This window comes from Bactrocera oleae, chromosome 3 (assembly GCF_042242935.1).
Source record: "Bactrocera oleae isolate idBacOlea1 chromosome 3, idBacOlea1, whole genome shotgun sequence".
Classification (NCBI taxonomy): Eukaryota; Metazoa; Arthropoda; class Insecta; order Diptera; family Tephritidae; genus Bactrocera; species Bactrocera oleae.
This window is the reverse complement of record NC_091537.1, coordinates 89,084,765-89,101,682: the sequence shown is the minus strand read 5'-3', so window position 1 is coordinate 89,101,682 and position 16,918 is coordinate 89,084,765. Positions and strand designations below refer to the sequence as shown.

At 31.8% G+C, this 16,918-nt stretch overlaps 2 protein-coding genes across 4 annotated transcripts in view; one reads left to right on the top strand and one right to left on the bottom strand.

Annotated features, from left to right (window-relative positions):
- The window catches only part of LOC106614816 (streptococcal hemagglutinin), a 411,732-nt gene that overhangs the window by 240,411 nt on the left and 154,403 nt on the right, over positions 1-16,918 (top strand). The window lies entirely within an intron of this gene.
- LOC106616271 (uncharacterized) overlaps positions 1-16,918 on the bottom strand; it is an 87,310-nt gene that overhangs the window by 49,993 nt on the left and 20,399 nt on the right. For all 3 annotated transcript variants that reach the window (XM_070107175.1, XM_014232852.3, XM_070107174.1), the window contains exons 4-7: positions 16,706-16,878; positions 13,058-13,120; positions 6,629-6,775; positions 5,942-6,071 (exon numbers count right to left, since the gene is read on the bottom strand). In XM_070107175.1, coding sequence (XP_069963276.1) covers positions 5,942-6,071; positions 6,629-6,775; positions 13,058-13,120; positions 16,706-16,878 — 513 coding nt within the window. The remainder of the gene's footprint in view (positions 1-5,941; positions 6,072-6,628; positions 6,776-13,057; positions 13,121-16,705; positions 16,879-16,918) is intronic.

Sequence of the window (16,918 nt, the reverse complement as noted above, 5' to 3'; positions counted from 1 at the left end):
TAATTACGAAGGAATGTATCCGAACAACAATATGGTATCTGGTTTAGTGATAGTGGCTCCTTGAATATATTAATATTACTTCCGAAGTAGTATGTGAAGTATATACAATTTTCTTCCGTTTTAGCTAAAATTCCAAATGATTCTTATATATGTTTTACGGAAACTGAAGAAATTCTTTAAATTTTATATAATAAATATTATACAACAATTTCCGTGCATAATATAACTCTAAATAGTCTTTCGAGTATTGAGGCTAAAATTTTTTACCGGAAAAGTTTCAGAAATAAACGAAAATGTATAGAACGGATGATATTATATACAATTAATATGTAGGCCCATATTCTTTAAGATGCTTTTCTAAAATGTTCAAGGAAGCAGAGTAGCGATAAATCGAACCATTATATACATATAAGTGATAAACATATGTACAAAGTGACAGGATAAGATCATCCGGTTTCCCTGAGTTGTGCTTTTCATTAAAAAGAGATGCAATTTAATATTTTATGCAAAAATTTGCATCTTTTCTTTGAGGTCGTCTTATTTGTACATAATTAAAAAGTTCTTTATAAGACTAAGTATTATATACAATAGAAATCTATTTATTTTATTAACTATTACTTAAGAGAAGAAGCACCAAATCTTTTAAATGCGAATTGAACTTAACTAAAATCTTTTCAGTAGCATTTTTTTAATTGCTTGGTAAATTTGGAGGAAATACTGGCACATTATATAAAGAGCTTAAAGCGCGTCAGAATATTCTATGTTTAAACAGAGCCTGAATTATAATCATTTGAGATTTAATTACTTTCGGGATTCCGGGTTTTTCATAATAGTTCAAAAATTTTCATAATATTCCAGAAATTATAAATTTTGAGACTTGATTGCTTTCGGGATAGCGGAAATTTCGGGATTTTCAGAATTTTATGTTCCAAAGATTTTAAATTTCAGAAATTATAAGCTTTGAGACTTGATAACTTTCGGGATCCCGGAAAATTTCGGGATTTATAAAATATTATAGTTCAGAATTTTTAAATTTCAGAAACTATATTCTTTTGAGACTTGACAATTTTCGGGATCCCGGAAAATTTCGGGATTCTCATACTAGTCTATAAATTTAAAATTTTATCTAAGTAAGTAAGAAAAATATAAAAGGCTTAGGTATCTTGAAAATTGAGCTTTACTTCTTAGAGAATATTATATTCCAAAGATTTGAAATTTCAGAAAACAGAATCTTTTGAGCCTTGATAATTTTCGGGTTCTCGGAAAATTTCGATATTTATAAAAATTTATATTATGGTTCAGAAACTTTAAATTTTAGTAACTATAATATTTTGAGACTTGACAACTTTCGGGATCCCGGAAAATTTCGGGATTCTCATACAAGTATATAAATTTCGAATTTTATTAAATTAAATTTAAAAGTTGCATACATATTTCACAAGCCAAACTTCAAATTTGAAATTTAGAGTAAACAATTTTATAAACTCTTGCACATTTTTCTAGAAATCATTTTAAATCATGAATACACTCACTTGCGTATTATAATATATAGTTATGTATCATATACAAGTATATGTATGAAAGACAGCCCGCGCGGTCAAAAGTTCAAGCAAATTATCGTGTGCTAAAGCGTGTGCGCTTTCAATGCGGCAAAGTAAATTACACATTTTTAATTGGAGTATACATATCTGGCTGTCTGCCACTCGACGTACTCCAAATTAAACCAATGTAACTTCATACACTCGTATATTCTACATTTCATCTTTGATGAATTCCACACTTTCGCTTTACTCTGCACCGGTGGGCAGTGCAATACAGCTTTCGCTTTGCCGCCATTCTTAAACTATTACGTCAGCCTATTCACATAGACACACACACATATATACATATGTATGCAGTTAAGCATATGCTCGCTTGTAAGTAATTCAACTTCTCTTTTTACTCCCATTTATTCACACTCTCAATCTACTCCAGTTACTTGCGCTGCTGATGAAGTGCTTCGCTTGTACTTAGCAGGAAGCGGTGACTTGGCGCGCTGAACCACGCTGTGACTTCATTTGCAACCTACTTGTTAAGACTTGAGGCATGCCACACATAAACACACATATACACTTGAGTATGCGAGTGTGTGCGGCCGGAAGTTGGTGTGGCCAGACATGTGCTGCATAAAAGTAATGAAAGGATTTACTACTGTATATAGCACCTAACGGTAATGCTTTCTTACTTGCACATTCAATGCAATTCAATGCACGTCTGCTGTGCACACACACATGCATATATGCATTTACCATGTTCTCCATTTACGTGGCTTTGCAAGTCTTTCAATGCAAATCGATGTGCTTGCATTGAGTTTATTTTTCAAAGGTGTTGTGTGCTGCTTTATATATTTTTATTATTCCACTTCCATTCTACTCGCACGTTTTGCACAATTCTGATTTTTCGATTTTAAAATTATTCAACTACTTTTAATTTTTTTTTTTTGTATAAAAATCTAGGTATGTATGAATGCGTGGCCGAGACGTGTTCTGCTCTCAGTCAATATGCTTAGAATGTAATGAATAAAATATAATATAATTCAAGACATATGTATTTTCAATAAATGTACATATGTACATATGTAGTTGAATAAATTGTTGGGAGTAATGTGGGTTTCAGAGAGTAGGTGTTATTAATTCTTGGCATTATTTAAATTAAATTGTTGGTAGAAAACATCAGAACTGCAAAATTTTCATTTTCAGGACATTTGGTCCAGTTTTGAAAATTCAAGATAAAATTTCGGGGACTCGGTATTTTTTCTTTAACAATTTTAATAGCCTAATATTATGAAGTTTTAAGCCAATTTTAAATGCAAACTTTTATAAATACTTTGAAAATCCGGAAAAGTAAAAAAAAAATCGGGATCCCGAAAATTTTCAACTCATACTTACGGTTAAAGCTATTTATTAAGCAAACATTTATATATTTCAAATATTATACAAATGCTGGTTTATCGGTATTAAACTCCGGAATCCCGAAAATTATAAAACTCAATAAAACTACTATTGCTAAACATTTTCATGGAAATTAGTTTTTACAATAATTTCGTTAAAGTAATATTCTAGAAACATTCTTAAATTAAAAAAAATATATACATACATATATAAATAAATATAAGCGTTTGTACATATTTCACTTTTAAAATACAGGGTTTGCGAATTCAGACATTTCAAATATTAATAGGCCCCATGAAAATCTATACGTATATTTGTTCTTTGATGTTATTTGCATCATACCACGTAACCTTTTTTTAGCCTGAATTTTAAATTCACTGAACTATTTTGAAAATTCCAAAGATTTTCTTCGTTTTTATTAATTTAAATGATAATCTAAGAAGTTTTCATAACAATTTGAATAGAGTACTATACTTTTTTAAGAAGATTTTTAGTTATCACTGAAAATTTTCAAATAAATTTTAGGATCCCGAAAATGCGTGCTTTAATTTTAGGGTCCCGGAAATAATAAAACCTATTGAGAATCTGTATTGTTATTAATTTTCACGAAATGCGTTTTTAAAATATTTTTAAACCTAAAATATTGTAGTGAATTTTATGTCCAAAATTTAAAATTTTGAAACCATTCTCAAAAGCCCAAAAATCTGCGAGTTCTTGAAATGTGCATACGGTTTTGAAACTCAGTAAGTTTTTATTTTATTACTTATGTGAAATGACATATCAAACCAATTTAAAAAAAAAAATCACTTACTTAAATTTTATTTAAAATTTCTGAAATATAATATATAAAAAATTCTGATATTTTTAGGGATCCCGAAATTAAAAATTTCTGAACTGTTTTAGTTTGAAAATCCAGAAATTTTCCGGAATTCTGAAAGTTTTCCGGTATCAATGACTTATAATTCAGTTTCCTTTTTCGGAACGTTCTGAAGCGTTTTCAGCTCTTTGATTAATGTGTAATTGTTCTCTTAAAACTTAACAGACAACTCAAAAACATTATGCTAAAAAGAGTGCACATATATACATACATATGTAGAAAAGTATTCACTTATTAAAGTAGAAACATTCGGTGCTTTTTGCCTAAAATACTAGTTCGTTTTTTCAAAATTTTTATATGAAATTTCTACATATTTTTTGAACAGATTTCTGTGTGTTATTTACCTTTCAACAAAAAATAAATTCTGTCTTTTTTGTTTAAATATATTAGTATACACATATGTATATGTGTCATTTGTATTTTTATTTACACTTTCGCATATCAATTCCATATTATTTGCGCCAATAATTTTTGCAAGCTTTTTGTTATTAATGAATTCTGAAAATATACCATATGCCTTGGTTGCCTGTTGATGTTAATGTCGCTAGTTAGCTGTTGCCACCAATTTGGCCACATTTGCATGCTATGCGCCATACAAATGCAAATTTTTGTTTACACTTCCATTTTAGTTTACGAATTCATGCATATTTCCGCTTCTCTTACATTTATCTATTTTTACATACATCAATTCGATTGCTGGCGCTGCCAATATGTATACTATGGCACCTTTTTGGACTCACTTGTAAATGTCCCATTAAGTATTTATGGTTTTATGCGCTTTTGCGTTGCGCAAAACTGTAATTTTATTTAATGTGCGTGTAAACAACGCTACAAAGGAAATTGATTTGAAATTTTTTTACTTTACTTAATTTGCTTTCACTTTTGTTTGTTTGCTTTGCACTCAACTCGTGGCTGTTTTGCGAGTGATACATAAGTTATAAATAACATTAAATTCTATGCAAAAACCAGTAAGTGGTAGAGAATTTTATGTGCTAGAAATTCACTTAAAATTGATATACAGAAAAAAAATTAAAATTTAGTAGATATACATACATATGTACATATATAGAGATGAAAAATGCAAACACAGAATATTTTTGAAAAATTGTGAATATTAGTCAAACTTCTTTGTCATTTTCAATAAGGCTCTTGTAGTTCGTATTTTCGGCATCGCGAAAATTTTCGGTATTGAAAAATTGGCGCCGAATATTTTAAACTCCTATATACTTTTGAGCCAATATATTTAGTATAGAAGATATACAAATACAGAGTTATTGATTATCATTTCCAATAAGGCTTGCTAATTTTTGGGATTCCGAACATTTTCGGTAAAAAAAAAACTTTAAACTCCTGAACTAAACCAAAGATAAGTTGTATGATTAAATATAAAAAATTACATTGATTTTATTTCGGAATGTTTAATTTTCGGAACTTAAAAGAAATCCATGAAAATTAATATTTTTCATAACATTTATTTCCTTATCTGATTTGTAGTCAACATGCAAAGCACTCAAAGATATACGCCACGGCGTAGGAGCAACGTTCATAGTAGACGCCCTCTAGGCGCCATTACTGTGCTCGCTGTAATTGAAGCCCTGCTTTCTTATAACAAGCAAATTATGTTTTCGGTTTTTATGGTGCTTTTTTAGGTTAAATACTTGTATAAACATTTTTAACACAAAAAAACCTAAAACTGCATATTCTGACTTTGTCTACTTTCATTGAAATTAAATATTATATATGAGTTTTTGAAATTAAAAAATCCCGCTAAGGTAGATTTTAAAAGAACTACTATGCTATATGAGAATCTGCGTTGTAAAAAATTTCATCATAAACGGTTCAAATGTTATGATACTTAAAAAAGAAAATTGTTTTACGTTTTATTTTTATGGTTACATTGACAGTTCAGCTAGCTTTTAAAATTAATTTAAAAATCCTGCCTTGAAGGGATATATTTCTCTATATATCTTAATTTATATATCTATATCTTAATATTTAAATACGATATTCGTTTTTTTCACTCTAAAATATATATTACGATATATATGGGAGTTATAAGCACTGCTTGCTTTAAAATAAAGAGTTAGAATGGCATTCATCATAATTTAAAAAAATACAAATGTCATCTACTCACAACTAATTGTCGATCCGAAATGATTGTACCAAAAGTAATCGCTATTACCGGTCCCATGAGTGGTGAAACCAACATGGCAGCCACAATATTTGTTGCACTATTCTCAATCAAACCCAAGGCCGCCAGAGAGCTGTGAATATAAGTAAACAACAGTTCATTATTATCAGTTCAATATAAGCTTAAAACTACAAGACACTTAGCCAAAAGTAAAAAAAATATATATAAATGCCTGTTTCTAACTAAACAAATACTAATAACTAGTAAATAATAAACAAGAAAATATCCTATTTTCTCGTAAAAGCACAACAACTACATTCCAGCTTATTTTTGGCTTTAAATATCATATTACCTCGTAAAACCACAACAACTACATTCCAGCTTATTTTTAGCTACGAATCAATTAAATATTAAATAGTCACGAAGACAAAAGTGAATCATGCAGCTTTCATGTAAACTCGCCAACATCGATAAAATCAAAAAAAGCACTACTGAATTCCAATTTCTCTGTTTCGCATTATACCCACTCTATCCCACGCATTGTTGCTATTTTGAGCACTAAGCTCTCTCACCGTTGTACAAATCCCTAGCGTAACATTTGTATTTTTAGTTCATTTTATTTTTAGCCGCTTTTCCGCTTTATCTTTTTACATCATTTACTTGCTATTGATTGCTTTTGTCTATACTCACTCAGCGGTCACAATCAGGAGCAGATAATCGAACGACAAGGATCCACCAGAACGCACGCCGTCGACCACTTGTTTCACGGTTAGTTTCGATTTAATTGATTCGACAAAGGCATTCCATTTAGATAGCTCCTCGGCAGTGGGATCCTCGCTGTGCAGTTGGTGAGGTGTAGTAAGAGTAATGAGAAAGAGAAGCGAATGAGAAAAAAAATTATATATATTTATGTGTATATAATTACATGTACAGTAAAGAGATTGAGGGAATATTGCACAATAAGTAAAGTTGAAGCCAAATATTGGAGGGATTTAATTTTAAGCTAAGCTTTTTAAAAGTCTACAATAATAACGTGTTCCCATTGGAGTGTTTAAGAAACTACCCTAAACTTAAAGAGGGTTCTGGGCTCGCATACACAAAACTAGTGGAGTTTAGTCAGTAGTTTTAAAATAACTAATAAACTCGAGTTTCTTTCATACTATACATATAAACACAGCATAATTCCTGAGCAAAAAAGTTAAACACCTCTCAATTTGTAAAATTATATCGTAAACTCCATTTGTGTCAGTAGTGTTAACTGCATAAATTCCAATTTAATTAATAACTCGAGTTTATATTTTTCGCAAAGACAAAATTTGTGGAGTTTAAGTGGTGTTAAATGGTTTCTATGGTAAACTCTATATTGTTGAGTGGTGTTAAATTCCTGAGTACTATAATAGTTAATAAACTTGAAGTTAACTCTGTGCATGTCAGTTAGTTTTTTTGCTTGACTATCAAATTAACCAGTAAACTCGAGTTTCTCACAAAATATAAGCACACCATAATTCAGAACTGATAAATAAAATTAAACACCATTTAAGTTAAATTTTTTACTAAGTAAACTCCGTTTGTGTAAATAGTGTAGGTAGGTAAAAATAGTTAGGTAAATAGTGTTGACTGCTTAAATCTTAAAGTAATCAATAAACTCGAGCTAAATTCGCAACGTGAACGTGTCTAAAATATATTCAACCGAATAGTAATGTTTAAGTAAAAAGTAAAGTTGAATTATTTATAAGTGACTAGTGTTAATAAAAAAGGCAATAAACTTGAGTTTATCTCACAATTTGAAAGTGAGTGGAATTTTTTTGTGGTTTTTGTGTGTAGTGCCAATTACTTGACTACCAAAAAATAAATAAACTCGAGTTTAACTCGCAATATAATATTTCTATAACTTGATGAATACGTTTCGTCAAATAGAAATTAAAATTCTTAATACTCGTATCAACTAAATCAAAATTTTCAACTCATCTCATCTAGCTCTGAATTTTCAGAGTTGTAAACATCTCTTAAATATTTTTTTCTTATTTTCAAAGCAATCAAAGTCAAATTAAATTACTTTAACACCTAATGGTTTTATTAGTGATTTTTTACTTAAATTTCTTGAGCTACAAAGTACTCAGTAGCCGCTTTGTAGTTTTTTCCAAATACATTATATTCATTTTCTTATCATGTTTGAAGTAACATGTGTTCTCTTTTCTCACTTTAGCTTTTACAGCAATGTCAGTATGTAAAATAGTTTCATTCCAACAAGGTAATCCAATCCTTTTAACTTTCTTCGTTGACCTATGTATAAGAAACTGATTAGCATAAGTAATCGCTGCAACTCAACACCTTCTAATGCCACACACCAATAACAAATTGAATGCATATTCATTAGACTAATTAAAAACTGTTACTTTTACACTTTACGCATACAATGCAAATAGCCAAGTAAAACAGAGGATGGTGGTACTAGCAATTACACGGCTCAAGCGAACATTTACATTACAGCGGGAATTTGTAATGGGAAGCAAAAAATTAGAAGAAATGGAAAGGCACAGATTCGACGACACTATAGTATACTAAGCTAGAATGCCACTTTCCAGTATTTTTAAACGTTTTTTCTTCTTAAAAGATGTCAAATTAAAATCATTGCTCAAGCGAGGTCTGTGTAAATGTTATGAGGTTTTATCCACTTGTGCATTAAAAAAAATATTGGTTTTTGTTTTTATAAGAATATAAATATCAGACATATATATACATATACTCAGGAATATTTTTCGAAAATTCGAAGTTGATGCGCAAATATAGTAGTATCGAAGATGTGAGCGTATTTGTATCAATTTTTTAATTGATTGTAATCGACTTCCAAAACTCTAAAAGCTTTATATGCAAAACGCCGTTTTCATAGTAGGTGAAGAAAATTTTCTCCAAAATGATTTGACACTATCACTCGGCATTCTCAGATATATTTTTCGGCAGTGAACGAAGGAATAAGATTTTCGATAATACATTCAATTTTTAAGCCACTTTTGAAGTATACATTTTTTTTACAAAAAACGAGTTCTCTACTAGTCAATACCTGTATTCATCTGTAATAATAAAAATTCTTTTGTCTTTTCGATTTGAAGTCATTTAAGCAAAAAAATCTGCCTTTTTTCTGTGGTCCCTAATAAGATCGTCTACGGGATTAAAGGAATGCAAAATTTTAAAAATTAGTGATTGGTTATTAAAGCTTATTAAATTCTGTAAATACACAATATTTTATTTATTTATTAAATGAAATGTCACTTCAAAAAAAAATTCACAATAAATGCTTTTTTGGTACTTGCACATACATATAACCTCTTAAGTTGTTATTGTTTAGTGAGCGGATTAGAAGTATAAAATTCATTTTTAAATCAGACAGCAAAGTATAAAAAAATCACTTAAAATATATTTCTGGTTTAAATAAAAGAAAAAAAAAAATAATGAAAAATCTCAATCAATCACAAAGCTTTTAAAATTTGAAGCCACGGCGTATGAGTGACATTTTACTTCCGATATTTTAACAGCATTCTTTATTATGATCATATATTAAAGGGCAAGGAAATAGGTACGTATATTTAAATATACTTAGGCGCTGTACTAAGAAAAAAATTCACCATTAAGCAAAACACTTTCAATTAGACGTCATGGCGTATGAGTAACATATTATTTCTGACGTTTTAATTGTATAACTATGTTGGTTGCTGGAAGCGTAACCAAAATTCAAATAAGTACTATTCTTTAATACAATTCCAACCGAGACAACTTCGCTTCAATATCTCCTTAGCGCCTAAGCGTATACAACTGTTTCGTAGATTTAAAACTACTAACTGCGCACATACTACTTACAGGCTGCAAGTGTTCAACTTTGGTGCAAAGTGCAAAATCTGCGCTGATTATTTTTTTATGGCTGGCAAGCTTTATTGCCTTTATAGCCGCTTCGACTTGAGTCGTAAATTGTTTACAAGCGGTAGCTGCATATACCACAGCGGCAAATACTTGCAGTTTGTGTTCGTGCCATAGTCCGCTAAGGTGTGCTTACATACAGCTAAGTGTGTGTGAGTGTGGCTGGTTTTTATGACGGCTCGGTGGCATGCACCCAACTGCAGTTAGTAGTGTTCTTCTATATTAATATGTATTTGCAATGCAATTGCGGCTTATTAGCTTTTATATCTACCTAACTATATTTTAAGTATATATACAGCTATCTGTTTGTGTGTGTATATAAATATTCTAAGAGTATTACACACTCAAATAACTTTTACATCGTGACTTTGTAGCTTGCACCAATCTGTGCTTTGGCACTAAATCTCGCCCATCGAACGCAAATATCATCAAGTCACCGTCTTCCTGGTTTTTCTGCATATTTTACGACGAGAATTGAAACGGTGAATTTAACTCAGTTATATTGCTTGTAATTAAATGTGAACCAGATAAAAGACGTAGTAAATATTGAGGTGGTTGAATGAGAGTAAAATGTAGCGGCGCAGCTTGATATACAAGCTACTATGTACTATACTATTATATGTATATATTAGAGAATTATATTAATTATACAGGGTGGTTCAATCCTCAAATGTGTACAAAGCAACAATTTGCATTTTTAAATATTTTGAACTATCATATGTAACAAATTTGTATTATATATATAAACTATTAGTATACAAAAATTATGCAATTAAAAAAAAATATATATATAATATTTAAAAATGGCTATAAATTTATGAACTAGTTTTCCTCAACCACTTAATTCTAGATATTGCAGACTGAACCAATTTTTTCTATTATTTTTATATCTGTTCTCTATTGACCAGGACTGTTAAAAATCAAATTAATTATGTATTATTGATCTTTATATATATTCTTGAACTAATTTTACATCAAATAACTCAACAACAACTGTCATATCATTCGCTCAAATTTTACGCAGATTGGATTGGATAGATTTTCGCATATTGTAAAGCAAATTTTCATTATCGCCTTCAGAATAGGCTCCTGAGCCAATAAAGCCAAGCAACTAATCCAATTTTCTATACACTCGTCATAAGCCTCGACTGAGATGACTTTCAAACACTTAAGCGAATTTTGTTTTTTTTTTTCGATTTTCAATTAAGTCGCCAAGCATTTCTTCTTACGGCTTTTATTAGGCGACGTTTTTGCAAATAATTTAGGTATTTTTGGTACAAGTCTTACATTAACACGTTTTATACCCAAAACATTAACCAAAATGTGTTGAGTTGATCCATAAAAGATATTGAAATCCACTGTTATCTCTCTAATGTCAACACGAAGATTTTCAAGCACTGTTTTTTTTAACTTTTTCAATCATTATTAACCGAGGTTAATAAGACAAGTTTTCGATGTCGTCACGACCTTCACTGAATGCTTTGAACCACTCATATACAGAAAATTTATTTGTGTTTGTGATAAAGTAGACTCCCAAAAACATCTCTGAAACAGTTTTACGATTCCTTTGAAAATATATAATCTCAAGCAAGCTTGTTGCTCAATTTTTTTTTTCATGATAAAAATCGCCAGACCAACCTTTAGCGTCGTAACCAAACAGCTATCCAACACAGACTGATTGACATATGGTGGTCAAACTTCACACTAACATAAAAAAAGTAGTATCAATCAAGGATTTTTTTTTAAATTAATATACGCGCACAGTCTTAATGGACTAGTCTGGGTAAAATTTGATCAGATGATATATTGATTTTACCACCTATAAATCAACAACAGCTGTCATAATTCAAAAAGGAATGAAATTTATTAAAATTTAAGTAGCGCACCGTCCTTTAAAACATTTAAATTTCTGTATAAGCATGAGAAATTTTCTTAAATTCTTACTCTTTAAAAAAAATTCTATTCCCACTTTAGTAATGCATACACTGATTACCGTGAAATATATATGCACTTTAGCTTATCCAGTGCTTTTCACTGCGCTAACCGTGATTATCAAAATATTGAATGTAAACATTTATGTTGAGCACATTTCAATTGACAACATTATTGCTGGACAATCAGGAATCAATGATTCTCCAATCATTGTGGCATAGCCAATGGGGGAATTGAAAATGAGAACACAGAACAGACAAGCAAACGCAATCAAAACACAAGAAAATAACACGGAAGCTCTTAAAATAATAAAAGCGAAACAATTTTACTATTTCTACTGCCATAAAATTGTTAGACAAGGACATATAGATATATATATATATATATACATATTTATATATGTATGTACTTATATATACAAAAGTTAAGCGCAGTTACTTTTGCGGCACTCAGACGCAGCATTGCCACTCAACTGTTGCAACTCCATGAAACTACCGGCGGCTAAGCACCTTCACAGGTACTCCTAGACAGCAGGCAAAGCACACAAGCGATGAGGCATGCACAAAAGCAAATTAAACTAAATGATGCTGTCATTCGTTGGTACACGCCCCTGTGGAAAGGAAGGCGGAAAAATCGGTTGGAGAGGCAACTGGAGGGTGGCAGTTAATAGCAGCAGACATACAAAGCTAGACGCAAACACAGCGCTTTTGCTACTTTTTCCAAGTACAAAAACACAAAATTTCAAAGGCAGCAGGAAAAGCTGCACTTGAATGACTCAGCAAGTGTTTTGGGGGAAGAGGAAAGGTAGGAGGCTGAGTGCGCATTGTTCAGCGGCAACTGAATAGCAAAAGTACGCACTTACACACACACACACACTACCATAAATTCACAGTATGTACAGCTGACCAAAGGATGTTTGGTGCGTCGCGCTGCGAAGGTTGTGTCGAGTGGGCTGTGTTTATGCGGAGTTTGACAGGACAGGACAGGAGAGGACAGCGACATAGCTGCAACGGACAGGCACAACACTTATGGTAAACTAACTGACCAAACAGAGCATATACACACGCATGCAGTTATATGTATGCTGTGCATGGACATTCACGGAGACTGTCAAGTGACTGCCTTTATGCGCCTGATTGTATGCTACGCTGCAAACACATGTGAGTGTGTGCGCAGAATGATGATAATTGCCAACAAAGGCGGTCCACACATGTTCGTATGTATGTGTGTGTGTGCTGCTATGCGCTATGCGATGTTATGCGACATCTAACTTACCTGTAGTCATCCTTGTTGACAGCATCGGTGAGCGCATCGTAAGTGACACTGCACGGTATGATGCTGCAAAGAGAAATATGTCAAAAAAAAATTGTGTGAAAGCGCTGAAAAATAATCAAATTAAAAATTGTAAGCAAGTATTTGTGTTGAAAGCACAATTTGCAAGCGAATGGCGAAAGTGAGTTTGCGTAAAATGAGTAAAGGTGGAAAAGACTGCGTGAAAAACTGCTAAGCTATTTGGAGAGTTTTTTTTACGAAATGCTTTTGCTTTGCTAGCTTAAGAAATGGAAAAGAGTGAAATTCGTTTATGTAACACTTTTTCAGAGAGTTTTTCTTTACAAATAAGTGAAATTCCTGCATAAAAATTTTTTCGAAGAGTTTTTCTTTAAAAGGAGACAGTATTATTAGTAGACAGTAAAATTATTTTATAAAAGTTCTTGTATTCGCTTAAATATATTTTTTCAACCCATTGCTTATGAAATATTAGTATATAATAACCGTAAAATCCTTTTTTATTGAACTTTTTTTTTCTATTAAAAAGTTTTCAGCTTTGCTTATAAGCTTGGAGACTTCTTATACTTGTACATCAATGGCTACTATTTCAAAAGTAGGGTGTTTTTTTTAAGAGTCACGGCTAGTGTGAAATTTTTAAAAATCGTTTTTTTTTTCATATTTTGGTACATTATGCCTTTGGAAATAACATATTATAATTTTAAACCGATATCTCAAATAATTTTTGAGCTACAGCCTTTTGATGTGTAGCTGCTCAGTTCAATAAACTTTTTATCTCTAAACGCGTTTTTCTCAAAACTAAATTTTTCAAACTTACTTGAATGATTACTTGGTGACAGATGACCTGGTCACAGTTCAATTTCTGCACATTCTATATGCAGTTCTCCTTACAATGAAATAGCCAACTTTTAATCTGATAAATAATCGAATTTTGGCAGACCAAAAACCATAAAAATTCAACTTAAAAAAACGCTGGCATTTTTGCAACTTTTAATTACTAATATTGGATTTTTTCAACCATAGATTAGTGTAAGGAAAATATGTTCTAGTTAAGAATTTCGTTTTAAAGTGTCAGCCAGGTAGAATGAAGGAATCACTGCAGAAGTAGAGGACTCTTTATATAAGCGCCGTGAAAAGATCACGTGTAAGACGAAAAATAAATAAATTTTTATTCTCCAAAATTTGTGTGTGTTTGTAAAATTTTTATATTCTCCCCTAGGTGTTCCCCTTAAGGCGCTTCATAGTGACTGGTACATTTTCGAAAATAGAAATAAATATAAATTTGACTCTAAAGATGCGCCCGTAAATTAGGGAAAGCTCGCTTTGCAGTTTCAAACTTTATTGCTTTTTACTGCATTTAACTTCAGATTAATTTTGGACTCATAATTTTGTGACTGGATCAATTAATACCATGTGTTATAATATATTCAAGTTTGAGGTAGCTAATTTCATAAAAAAATCACATTTTGAGGTTAAAGCCGAAAACAAGAATATTCATAATTTTTCATGTTGAACCGCAATTATATTCAGTAATCTTTCAAGTTCATCAAATATTTTTGTGACTTGCCAAAAACCACGAAAGAGCCGGTTTATCTAACAACAAACAAATTATTCTTCTCTAATGCTTTTAGAGCATTTTTCTAATAACAAATATTGGAATTTACATTACTCGTCTTCAGCGCTACCAACAGTGCCTACATTGATGCAGTTCAAACGATTTTGGATAAGTGAACCTACACTTTAAGATTTCTTTGGGAAAAAATGTGTTTCGATCTAACAATATTTAAAAAAAAAAATTATTTATACTGTTTTTTATATTCTGGTCACTTTAACGCTGCAATAGTAACACTTGGTTCTTTAAAATTAATGGCTAGCAAATAAAAAAAAGTTCAATATATTATTGCTTAACCAAATTATCACCATTATCTGCAATAACTGCAAACTGTTAAAGTTAAAATGAACTTTCTTTAACAAAGTCACCGACACCCATTATCTTCACATCTTATAAAAAAAAAGAGCAAGCAAACATCTTGTGAGTCTTTAACTTGTCTATTTATTGAAGTCTTTCACCCTGACTCTTTACACTCTAAAACTGAGATGCAATCGCATTAAATGTAATTTCATTTCTCAACTTTAAACATACGCTCGTCCGCAATAAAAATGCGATTTTTTCGATTACCTGCGAATGCGTTGACCTTCAACGGCAATAAAAGCGGCAAAGTAGGCATCTGACAGCTGTATAATGGACATAATGCACGAAAAAAAAACGAACTGATTGCACTTAACTGCTACTAACTCGAGTACTTAGCTGTAAAGCAATCGCCACTCACGCGCTAGAAGAGGCCGTTTCTACCTATCACGCGCAGTGCTTACTGTTATCTGTTTAAAATTCTCAAGTTCATTTTCTTTCGCAGTTGAATTGGTGATTTGAGTGGCGTGAGCGTTCTTTCTAAATGCGATTTTTAAAATGTTATGGTATTGGTGTGTTGTGAAATGTTGAGCGCGCATATAGCAGTGAGGGGTTTTGGGCCGCGTTTCGGTATTGATATAAAAAAAAATATATATATTATTTTTATTATTTGCACTTTTTTTAAGAATTCATATAGTTTTGTATACTACTACTAACATACATTTATTTCTTGTAATGGTAACACCTTCAAGAAGTAATGATAATCTACAAAGCAGATTAATGCCATGAAAGGGCTGACTCAAAGTACTTAGCTATCTAAATTTGTCAGACGACAACAATATGAACGTCAAATGAAATTTAAAGGTAGGAGAAGATCTTCAAGTAACCAGTAGGAGTGTTCGCTTCTTTTATACATGTTATATACATACATATATTTGTAATTGCGGTCCGCTTTCGCTATTTATTTTCCAATAGTAATACGTATTAAATCTACCAGCTAGTATTCGATACTTCAAAAATGCATCACTCAGTTTTAGAGATATCGGACTGAATTTTCACACACGCCCTTTTTTCCCAAAGAAGGTGCTCATACAAATCATCACATTATAGCAAGAACATAGCTGCCAAACAAACTGACCTAGCAAACTTAAGTCCATGTGTGGGCAGCTTTTTTATTTGACAAATTATGTCTAAGAAATTCGGCATGGACCACTAAAGCATACACATATGTAGCGGCCATACAAACTGATCATTTAAAATCAATATACCAAAGCTCTTTTTATACCCTTTATGCTTGTTTTAATGCTTTTGTTGTGCAGTCTGTCTTCAGGAAGTGTAATGACTTCTCAGCAAATATTCTATATTTCGCTATTTGGGTTTTGAACCTGCAATCATTTTCAACAGAGTCACGCACAAACATACTTTTTTTTACAAAACCCTCTCCTGTGTTTTTGTTGTTATCCGACGTTCAAAGATTTTTTAAGCAATGCACCGCTGCGTCTTATTTTGCTCCACCAACTGACAGCGCGACAGCAAAGCAAAAGACAGCCAACTTAAAACTTTATCTCTAATACTTCACATTTCACACTTTATTGCCGTAGTGTTCGCCTAACTTACATTCACTCTTTTGTTGCGCACTTCCTTCCACCAACTTTTGATGTATATGTGTATGTAAGCGTGCGTTGTTGTGTGCATGCTTTGTTGTTGCGCATTCTTTCATTACTCACCTTACGCTGGAATTTAATTTCGTGCCAATGCCCAGCTGAGTTAGACAGTGCAACGTTGTCTCGCATGGCTCGCCGGACGGCAGCGGAAAGACAACATGATGAAAGTAGCCCTTACGACTCGTTGTCCAAGTGACATGCTCGATTTCCAGTTTGGTGAGCAGCTCCTCAAGTACCTAGAAGCAAGCGCATATTGGCATGAACGGAAAATAGCAG